This window comes from Tinamus guttatus, unplaced genomic scaffold, assembly GCF_059628265.1.
Source record: "Tinamus guttatus ecotype Peru unplaced genomic scaffold, ASM5962826v1 Tinamus_guttatus_pri_ptg000525l, whole genome shotgun sequence".
Lineage (NCBI taxonomy): Eukaryota > Metazoa > Chordata > Aves > Tinamiformes > Tinamidae > Tinamus > Tinamus guttatus.
The window spans coordinates 1,440,116-1,451,379 of NW_028289059.1; the positions used below are offsets into that span (position 1 = coordinate 1,440,116).

An 11,264-nucleotide genomic window follows, 5' to 3' on the forward strand; every position below is an offset into this window, starting at 1 on the left:
AAACAAATAATAATAATAAAAAAACTATGCTAGATCCAAAGTGACAGTTCAGGATGTTTCACTATATACAGTTAATTGATGATCAAATTAAATTCTGTGAAGGCGTCTCCCTCTGGTGGTTAAAGATGAAATGCAAATTCTTCCATCCACCCTCATTACTCCACCAAACATTATAACAGACTGTTCAAATTTTACTGAATAAATAACCTCTATAGAAGTCAGATACAGTGAGTGAAGCCACATACCTACTGTGGCCACCGTGTTCATCTTGTTATGAAAATCCAGCCTGGCAAATACTGGAATCATTCAATAGAACATCCTTTAAATCAAACAAATGGCATATGATAGGCAGACGTGGTTTTCTACAGACTGCGTTTAAGGAAGACCAAGCACTATTTACTGTTAGTCCAACCACACTTGCCAGAATTTAGGGTTTAAGCACATTACAAATGACAGCAGTTTCCAGCAATGCAGCTTTGCTGTGCAGAGTTGACAGCTTTCAACAAAAGACTTTCACCACTGAACCAACAACTCCCACTCATAACTAGAGTTTCTTTTTATTTTTGTTAAATCAAAACTAACTGTATTGATCTGGACTCATGGAAATAGATTCAAGTTCATAAAGCTGTTAACAGGACTTGAGATTGAAAATCTATTTGCTATGGTCTTTCCTTGCTTCTAAAATAAGGCACATGGAAAATAAATAAGCTTAACAATACTATTACATGGTCTTTACTTTTTTTTTTTAATTAAAAAAATTCTGTCAAACAAGTTGAATATTTACAAAACATCCTTTCACTTTTATCAAAACCTGCTGAACACGGTTAAAACAAAGAATGAAAGCAGGATACTATACAAATCTAAAGTATAATAAGATATCAATAAAATTGAGATTGACCTCATAAAAATTACACCATTTCCCAAATAGGAAAGATAAAATATCAGCCAGCACAGCTTTACTGAATACATGTATTTTCAACAGAGACAGCCTCTGGGTAATAATCTAATAGCCTTGTAAATCATGATAGTTGAAACCCACTGCTCGTTTGCTGAATGTAAACTGCACACCACAAATCTACAGAATTTTTCCAAGGGTCAGTCTCAGTCTTTGGGGAGATGGAGTTAATCCACTTGCACTGATGTAAGGTTCCTGTTGAGGGACTCTTCTGTGTAAGAGCTTAACTTACATTACCAAAAGACAAGAATTATTTAAATTCTTCTGTGGGACAGAAAATACAAACTTTTCAATAAGGCAAAAGCCAAATTTAAAAAGGTCAGTATCAGGTTACACAGGCCAAGTATCACTTCATGTTATACAAAAAAGAAAGGAAAAAAAAAAAAAAAACCACTAAAATCCATATAGGGAGCAGGAGACTAAATTCTTTAGGAACCCACCTCCTTGACTGCTTGCAGAGAATCTTTACTCAGTGCTTTCAGAGAAAGGCAGCATTTACCTCACCTAGTGTCTGATATAAATAGAGAGGAAGACTGGCATGCAGATGATCAGACAGCTTCATGACACAAAACAAAACATCGATCTGTACATAGTTCTCTTCCCTGTTACACAGAACACAAGATATCAGATGACGGATCACCTGGATCAGTTAAAAACAAACACAAACAAACAAACAACAGAAACCTTGGCGCCAAGGCCAGCCCCAAACCCCCTTTTACTGTGTTACTGGCAAGGCAACGTTGACAGGCACTTGGCTGGGCTGTGGTGCTGGTGACCCGTTGCTGAGGGGCTGCTGGGCGGCCGCGGCCGACTCCATCTTGCTGATGTGCGTGATGAAACGCAGGCGAAGCTTCAGCGCGGGGCGTAAGTTGCAAATGATCTTCTCCACCTGTAAAATACAAATAAAAAGGGGCAGAAACACATTTAATAAAAAGGAATATTCTGACACTTTACTACAGAAGGTAACATCACACTGCAACAATACAAAAGGAAAAAGATATAGTAAAGAGCAGTATTTACAAGCTATTTACCATGTTAACTTCTGGTTCTTTTCTGGTAAATCATGCAGAAAAAGCCTCCTTGGACTAATAGTTATATACCAGAGCTTTGAAAAACAATTCACACAACTCATACTTAGAGAAAAAAAAGCTGCCTATAGTTATAAAATAAATCAAGTGAATGATTTTTTCACTGAATATGGAAAATTTTCACTTTTGTCAGAGGTCAGGTTATACCAGCAGAAGCTAAATAAAAAACTCCAGGTACATATTGCAACGAGGAAAACTTCTGAAACATCCAGCTTCTTTTCTAGTTGTTGTTTCAATACTAGTACTTAAAGCACTCTCAAGCTACACCTTAAATTGCAGACCACAGAAATTAATCATGTAACCTGAGATAGTTTACTTATCTAAAACTTAACTGTATAAAACTGTACAAGCTTCCCAATTTGTATGCAGAGAAACTAGTCAGCTCTTAGGGGCTTTGTTGTACTGCTGCATATGAAGATAATTCAGAAAAAGGCTGAATTGCTACATTGTCATTAAAAAAGATAACTAAGTATTAATGTCTACTGTTTACTTACTTGGTCTTTCACACTGTCACCTGTAAACATGTACTTCATATGATACAAGAAGTCACATATAGGATCCATGTAGTTCAGGTGTGGGCTATATCTATCAGCATTCAGAAGCATTTCATAAAATGCCACTCCAATCTGTTTCCACAAAAAAACACCCAAACAAAAACAGCTTGTAAAATGTTTCAAACAGGAAATACAGTTAAACAGTACAATAAGCATATGTGTTGCTTTTGAAATATATGAGATTCTCAGCTACTTAGTTTCTTGCAAGGACAAATGGATAAATCTAGCTCACCCCATTCTGATCAGCTAAATCATCTTTTTTTTCCTAAGTTAGTTTGAACCAGTGCAACGATACCTCAGTACATTCTGTACAATTACTGCTTAAACATCACTGATTGCAAATGCTTTGAGTAACTGCCAGTGCAGTTTGCAGAACTAGATCTTAATGTGTTTAAGTTGCATTTTGGCCTAAACAAGGTCCCAGTAAACTTAAGAGTGCATTTTAATGGTTCCAGTATTCTCCACAAACAGCTTGTGATTAGAGAGTGTTCGAGGATACCTATTAAGGAAGCATTGTGCACAAGCATATGTCACTCTCTGGCCATTTAAAAAAGCTAGTGTGAAACTTAAGTTAGCCTAAATGTCCACCCACAAAGTTTAAGTCACGTGGCAGTTGCTGCCTATTCTGAGGGCAGCAACTCAGCATCATTTCCTTTGACCAGGATCAACTTCCAGGAATCCTGTTATATGATTATTTAACTACCTGATTCAGCTTCTTACAGTTCTTGATATATCCATACATTTTGGAAAAAAAAATAATTGCGCAATTCCTTTTCCAGTGTGTGCACATCCCTACATTTTATGACTTGTTCAAAAACAATGCATACAAACTAAATCTTTCACAAAAAATTGGGTGGGGGTGATAAAAATATCGCAGCACAGCTTCTACTGGGGACCTAGGGAGATTCAGGTTGACATCCTCCCCAGCACAGATTCTGTCAACCAGAGACGAAAATGCAATTAGCAGCAGTGGCTGCCCTACAGGTCATGTTGTTAAGGCAATAGAGATCTCATCTGCCACATGGGCTGTGCAGATAGTTACTGACAAGACAGAAATTCAAAGACTTGGGATTCCCAAGTTTAATTCTTTTTTCTAGAAGGGACTCTTCTGCCTGCAGGGCACATCTATTTCCTCCCCTACCCTTACCCACATCCATATGATTGTATGGAGCAGTCTACGCTCTACCATCCTTACCATCTCCAGCTTTTGCAAACCTTCCTTCCTCTGGTGAGAAACTTTAAAAACAAGCAACTGTTCTGTTGCATATTTTGTATGCTGCTTGAGACACAGGAAATGCATGTATTTGGCCTAGACAGCTTGGCTGTGGGTATTTTGGGTTTTTCTGAAGCTCCAAGTTTTTCATCCTGACCTAAGCTGATAAGACTCCAATTAACTGGGCACCTGGATCCACAAACTGCAGTTGAGATCCTTGAAAGTAACATGATGCAAACACAGAGTGCACTGCTGAATTCCTAGCAGGAATCCCACTCAAATTCTGCTTTGTCTTAAAATTGCAAGACAAAAATGAAATAGGCTGTAGAAGTTAGGTCAAGGGATACACCCTACCTCTATCATGCATCGTGTCCTCTCCTGCTGGAACCGTTGTAGAAAAGGCCCAACAAGGTGGTAAACATAGAGTAACTGGAACTCCGTTTTCACTATGGGTATCAGTACTTCTGTGAGGAACCTGCAGTTTTTCAAGACACTCATTACTTATACGGGAATTCCCCTACTCCAAACTCTACCTAAAACATCTCGTGTTCTCAAAGGTCTGGGCATTTATTTTAGAAAATACAGTGCAATTTAGCAAATGAGTTATTTCAGCAGAACTCTGGAAGACTGGACTGGAAAACACCCCCTTGTCCCAAGGAGACACACGGTCTCAGTCCTGCTCAGCAGGACGCCACGCACAATCAGAAAGCAGTGCCCTCAAGTTTTAACACTGGCATTAAAACTAGAGTCACTATTTGACAGGAACACATCTTTAGGGAAGAGCTGTGGAATACGCATGGAATTCTAAAACAAAACAAAACAAAAAATCAAATATCTACACCTACTTGGGAATGAGGGAAAGTTGTCCAATGCTGGAATGATGCCAGACAGCATGCGCCAAAGCCAAAGTGTAGCTACAGCTCATCTCGGAGTAGGATTGGTGACACGCTGTGAAATCAAAAAGCTGGAAGGGGTAACCAACCCACTCTGTCTCTGACGTCAAGCTGGGACTGTTGATAACGTTCACGATGCAATCATGGAGAACAATCCAGTATGGCTCCTGGGAAAAACAAAGGCCTGGATTATTGCTGGAAAGAAGAGCAACTAAGACAGTGCTTTCTCATCTCTTACCCACTGTTGTATTTACAAAATATTCTCAGCTACATGATATTTTATAACCCTGCCTAGCAAGCATCATTCTTAAGGAAGACAATACATGACACCTCCATATCATGAGAAGGAGTGGCATTATCAGGACATACTTAATAAATTTACATTTACAACAGAGACGAAGATGCAAGGAGAGGAGCAGGCAGGACAAATAAAGAAGCCTATCAAAAATAACAGGAAGTGAGCCATTTTAGTGAAGGAAAGAAGCTACAGGGAAAGTGTAAGAACCTGTTATAAGTAATTTATAAGTAAACAAGAACAAAGTTATTAGACAGTCCTGATGTTGAATGGAAATAGCTATTGAGTCAGTATGTCCAGAAGATCAAAGCTACTACAAAAATATGAACTCTAACATTCACGCATTTGCTCGTGCAGTCTTAGTCACATCTTGTGTACGTTTTAAGAGACAGAGGATATGCAAGTGCTAATGCAAAATGAGCTTTGCATCAGAAATATGGATGTTCCCATTTCATTGCTTACTCTCGATTGATACTATTCATTTAACCATGTTTTCAAAAGGAATGTTTTACTTCTTTTCACCCGTAGTCTCAAAACATAATAGAAAAATAATAAAATATGGCTGTATTTTCAATGGTAGGATAGCAAAGGTGTTTTTCAATACACAAATGGCCTTCAGAGGGGCTTACTGAACAATGTACAGATGCTGCCTCTCACACTCCAAACTGCAAAAATTCTTACAACATACCCTAATTTTGAAGAAGATTAATAAAAATAACTAAAGATACATGGACTCACTGGTAAGGCTGTGATAATTAGTCCAATAGCGTTCATCCAAGCTGTGATATTCTCCCTTGGCACCAGGGGCTGACTACAGACAGGAAAAAAATAAAAAGAAAAAAAAAAGATGCAAATCCTGAAATTCACAAATGGAATCTGTTCTTTTGCCATACTTAAAAAGAAGGCATATTTGTACAGAGAATACTCCTTGAGAAGCTGAGACTGCAATACAGAGACACTGACATAGCTGGCAAAACTTTGTTCAGAAAGGATTTTGGTTTTGTAGCACATGTTCTTCAAAGGTTTATATTAGTATCAGGAGGGTCCAGAGCACTGCCCATCTTTCCTAGCCCATCTCCTTCTTGGTACTCAAAGATCTTATGATAAAAGCTCATTAAGTCTCCCTACCCTGCATGGAAGACCAGCTCTTTCCCAGCCTTGGTGCCACTGAACCCAATGGAGAAGTCACCACCTAGTGTGAGATGTTCCCTTCATTTCTTCAACAGGATCATGAAGAACAACTGTTCTTCAGAAGCAGACACAATGCTTTCTCCCATGATATGAGAGTCCAACACATTGCTTGATCCCTAAAACCCTGTTTGTCCTTCAAAAATACCTTTTATTTTTATTTTTAAACATACTGATACTTGAAGTTTTATTAAAACAAATAAAGAAAACGATGGTAATAGACTACCTTAGCTGTAAGTGATGTATTAGATCTTGCAGAAACAGTTTCAGAGAGACAACATACCTCTTCAGCACAACATTTAGTAGTTCATTGCCCACATCCTTCCCTGGAACAGCCAGGGCCATGAGTTCAACACAGGTAACATGCAGAGCATGGGCAGCTGGGTTAGGAAATTCATTGAATCTCCAGTCACAATTTGGGAATGGACCAGGTGATTTGCCTGCCATAGGTGACAATGATTAAGGAAAAGAATCTGTCCCATTAACGACTGGTAAAAACGAACTGCTTTAAAGTGTATGTATATACCCCGCATATAAAATTAAACTGAAGTGAAAGATAAGCAGAATAACAACCACAGCTCATGAAACTAAGACATATGGAAAAAAGTATCATAATAAGGCAAGAAAAGGTACTCGGACACCAAGAAACACAAAAGGACTACATAAGTACATAACAAATGTATATATGGATATACTATGGATATACTGCACATGATGAGTCATGCAAGGGATATATTTTCCTGATCGAGTGGAAAACACCACCAAACGTCCCATTTACCATATGCTTCCAAATCAACACAACAAAAATGATGAGACAACAAAAATGACGAGGATTTTCTGTTCTGCATAATCTGAAAGCATTAATTTGCTTCAGTAAGAAGCTGCCCAGCAAAATTCATGCTCACTTCATGCAACATGAAACTTCATACAACTGCCTAGTCTTTGAAAATTCTCTGCTTTCCAGAACAAGATGCATGCATGCTTCATCTAGAAAAGAGCTCCTAACACATCCAGTGTCTCCACAGAAGCAGAATAGTTAACTAATGCTTTCTTCGAGGAGATTAATGAACTCCTTCCAAGCCACACGTAAAAGAAAGGCAAGTTGCGGAATAAGCAGTGAAGGAAGAGCCAACTTCATTAGGGTTGGCCTGAAGAGAAGACCATCAGGGAAACTCCACTAGTTCTGTTTATTCTTAGTAACAGCATTAGGAAAAAAAGCAATCTCATTTTTAAGATCATTATTTAACTTTTATGTGGGAATTAAAATTCAATTTGGAATGCATAAATATCAGTATTTGTATTTTGAAGTGAGGCATTAAACTGGATTATTTATGTAGCTGTATTATATGTATTTGCTATAACTGTATCTTTCAAGAATTTTTACTAGGAGTGCACAGTCTCTCTGAAAAATAATGAAGTATAAAGAAAAAAATGCAGCTTATTTTCAGCTTCCAAATAATTTCTCAGATTACAAGAAACTGCTCTGTAATGGCAAAAGCCACCATCAGTAATACTTCATTATCGACTCAAATCAGATCTGTCTGCTTACCTAATTCGCTGATTTGACTTTCTTCAGACCTCTAGCAACAAACCATATGGTACAAATATACTGAAACTAAACATGAATTTAGCCTGACAGATTCAACAACAACAACAAAACCTCTACTGCATATTGAACAGATGGCAACTGAACTTTATGTTTGGATGGAATGAAGCTGCGAGATGTTGACACACCTTAATACTTTTTTTTTTTTTTTTTTTTTTTTTTTTTTTAAGAAGGATATTGTCTACTAGTCTTCCGATGAGTTTACAATAGTAGGCGTCATCAGGAATCCATGGATTGTCTTCCCGGGCATTCATGGCACATTTGAGATAAGTGTCACTCAGACACCAGCCCAGGGGACGATTGTCTTTGAGGGAGCCTATGATGGCATGGACCAGCTTCCTCTTGAGGTTCGTGCGCTCTCGGAGGTGCCTCTCGTAGTAGTGAAGAGTGTTGTACAGGTAAGTCACCGGGCGATCTGTCAAGAAAACCCATGAACAAAGAATGAGCAAACAAAAAATCTGCAGAAATATCCTCCAGCATCACTGTTACGGTAGAAACACAAAAAGCAATCAAGGGCTCTACACAACTATGTTGTGTCTATTTTAAAACTGTGCCAAGGGAATCAATTAGTGTTCGATCAGTGTTAAATAAAATTTTATAAGAAGAAATTACACATCAATTTTCCTTTGTCTTGTTACTTTAATATATGTAGGAAGGGCTAGCAGTGCTTAAAGAAAATCTATATTGCCACCTGTTTATGTATATTATGATAATGCTATCATTCATAATAATTCTACATCATCTCTTCATTTAAGAGGCAATAAATAGAAAGCAAACAGGTATAAGATGATTATAAAGAAACAATATTGCTCTGTTATGCTCAGAGTTTTAGCATTGTCGCCTATAGCAGATGCAGTGATAGAAGTGTTAAAAATAATTAAAAAGAAATGCCCTCCAAATCACACACACATTTTTTTGAACTTTCTGGTAAAAGCAATAGGTAGGGAAAATGGTTATTTTAACTGCTTCTCTGGGTCTCACGAATGCTAGTACAGGGAAGGCTCCTTCACTCCTACTGGAACAGAGTGAAGGAAACGTGTAAAGGAGGAATGAAAGAGCAGAAGAAACCTGAATAAAGGCAACTTTATTATCGGCAGGCTGAAGTTCATTAAACAGGGACCGTGCCTCTATGTTCAGATGAGAATAGGGCTCACAAAAGTGGAAAGGATTCCACACAGCTGTGCTAGCAGACTGTGGTTGTGGCCAGCAGTCAGCTAGCTAACAAAGCCTAGTATTTAATGCCTGTAGTATTTTCTTAATAACATAATAATAACATTGTAAAAAAGAGAACAGAATAATTCACAACAGAAATAAAGATTTTACATCCATAGGTTACTCACCATGGAATTTGTATAAACCTCCCAGATGATCCAATAAAGTTTCTAATGATTTGGACACTGGAAGCAGTTCCAGAAATCTATGGATTACGATGTCAAACACTGGCAGAAAGCGCAGGCATACATTTCCAAAATAAATGGGTAGGTACTGAGGCTGGATCTGAACAGGTGGGTTGACTTGCTCTGCCAAGCCTTCAAAATACAGCTTTTCAGGATATTTCTGGGGGGAAAACAACAACTAAATCAAAAGCTCTTTCTTTAAAATCATTATGTTAAACGCTCAGTACCTGCATTGCTTTAAAAAGACGCAATCATAACTATCACTGTCTGCCAAACGCTTTAGGAGGGAACCTAGGGAAACTTGACCCTTCTGAAGTGCTCTGCATCACATGCTGAACCTGACCACCAGCACTAATGCACACCCGAGCCCCACCCAAGCATTTAAGAGAAAACGTGTCAATAATTACACCTAGTTATAAATACCAAAAGGGTATATTCCCTGGTACACAAAGAAAATAAGTGAATTTTAGTAAACTGTAGCTATTAAAAGCAACTGGATTTAGATGATCAAGAATCCCTAACCAAACTTCAGCTGCTTCTATTTTTGAATATTATTGTATTATTAATTTCATGGTGTTCTGTAAACATATGAAATTTCATTCTAGTACAAACAAATTGCTAGAAGTAACTCCAAAAAGTTTTCAGAGCAGTCCTATAATTTTAAAAACAAAATATTCTTTGGCTAATCTGAACTCCACAGGAAGTATAACAGTAATTTAAGAAGTTAGCTTTGTTACCTTGTGATAACTCATATGCTTAGTATGCCAGTCATTCTGCAGCCAGTGCTCTGGAGAATTCTCCTTCACAAAATCACTCACTCTGTTTCTGAAGTCGTTAGGCTTCAGTAAAAGTAACTGAATTATAAAGTAACAGACTTGGGCTTCATTTCCCTCGTGACTACGCATAGCCTTTAAATAAAGAAACACAGAAAACACAGGATTACAGCTGATGCTACTGTCTGCTTTATAACCACTAAAAAACTGGCCAGGCAATCTGGCAGCACATCAGACATGTCTACACACAAATTCACACCGAACATACGGTCTCTCAACTGTATTTTGTCTGTGAAGACACAGAACAAAAGCAAGCTTCACCACCTGCTTTGGAAAGCATCTATCCCATTATCTAATCCCCACACAGAAAGTCTCACAAAATTCTGAGTGACAAGTTGTTCAAGAACTCCAGTTCTCTTCAGCACGTCGATCTCTCCATAGAAAAACCCCATTAACGATGAGGGAACCAAGCCTGCACCCTTTAACTTGTTTGGACTTCAGTTTGAAAAACAAACAAAAAACCCCACAAACTAAATTCAAAACAGCTTCGTGTTGTTAGGAAGAGATTTTAAAATATAAGTAAAGGATAATACTCAAGCAATATTAATTACTTGGATAACTTCATTATTTTGCAAGGGCAGGCTGAACTTTTAAGCAAAGACAACAGTCTCTAGTAGGTACATTTGTTTCCAAATAATGTTATGCCATACCCCTTGCGGATAGGATTGAATAAGTCTGAGATCAAAAAGAGCCACAGCACTAACAATAATTTCTAATAATGCCAATTTAGTGGTTGACATTAGAGAACCAGATAAAGCTTTCCGTGAAAATTCAGGGTCAAGAATTTTCTGTCCCTTATTGAAACAATCCATTATTTTACTTGATTCTTGTATTAGCAAATAGTCACCATTGAAAAAATAAAAATAACTAAAAAAAAGTCAATGCATCTTTGAAAAGCTGGTTCCTACAAAACTGACCTGGGAATTAATGACCAAGTATTGCTTGAAGTAACCTATTGCTTCTTAACTTTTAAGGCAATACTTACCAAACACAGTATCAACCTATCCAGTGTTACAATATTGTATTTCCACACCATATCATTGAGTATCTCAATACATTTGTTGAGCTGCTGGCCTCCTGCTGAGGTAGAGAATTCATACACCAAGAAATCTGCAAACGTCCTGACATGTGCCACTAAAGCTCGGGCTCCAATTCTTTCCAAAACTCTAACAGACAGAAAGGAAGAGAATAAGAAGTCTCCATTTCCTACTTGCGTGAACGTGCTTGACGAACAATGAAGAA

General features: G+C 37.8%; 1 protein-coding gene across 3 annotated transcripts in view; it reads right to left on the minus strand.

Moving 5' to 3' along the window:
• Positions 1 to 1,666: 1,666 nt before the first annotated feature.
• MED23 (mediator complex subunit 23) overlaps positions 1,667 to 11,264 on the minus strand; it is a 33,091-nt gene continuing 23,493 nt past the window's right edge. For all 3 annotated transcript variants that reach the window (XM_088533866.1, XM_088533865.1, XM_088533864.1), the window contains 10 exons: positions 11,008 to 11,188; positions 9,927 to 10,097; positions 9,133 to 9,349; positions 7,971 to 8,207; positions 6,470 to 6,635; positions 5,737 to 5,809; positions 4,656 to 4,870; positions 4,165 to 4,285; positions 2,538 to 2,669; positions 1,667 to 1,844 (listed from right to left, as the gene is read on the minus strand). In XM_088533866.1, coding sequence (XP_088389992.1) covers positions 1,671 to 1,844; positions 2,538 to 2,669; positions 4,165 to 4,285; positions 4,656 to 4,870; positions 5,737 to 5,809; positions 6,470 to 6,635; positions 7,971 to 8,207; positions 9,133 to 9,349; positions 9,927 to 10,097; positions 11,008 to 11,188 — 1,687 coding nt within the window. In that variant the 3' untranslated portion in view covers positions 1,667 to 1,670. The remainder of the gene's footprint in view (positions 1,845 to 2,537; positions 2,670 to 4,164; positions 4,286 to 4,655; positions 4,871 to 5,736; positions 5,810 to 6,469; positions 6,636 to 7,970; positions 8,208 to 9,132; positions 9,350 to 9,926; positions 10,098 to 11,007; positions 11,189 to 11,264) is intronic.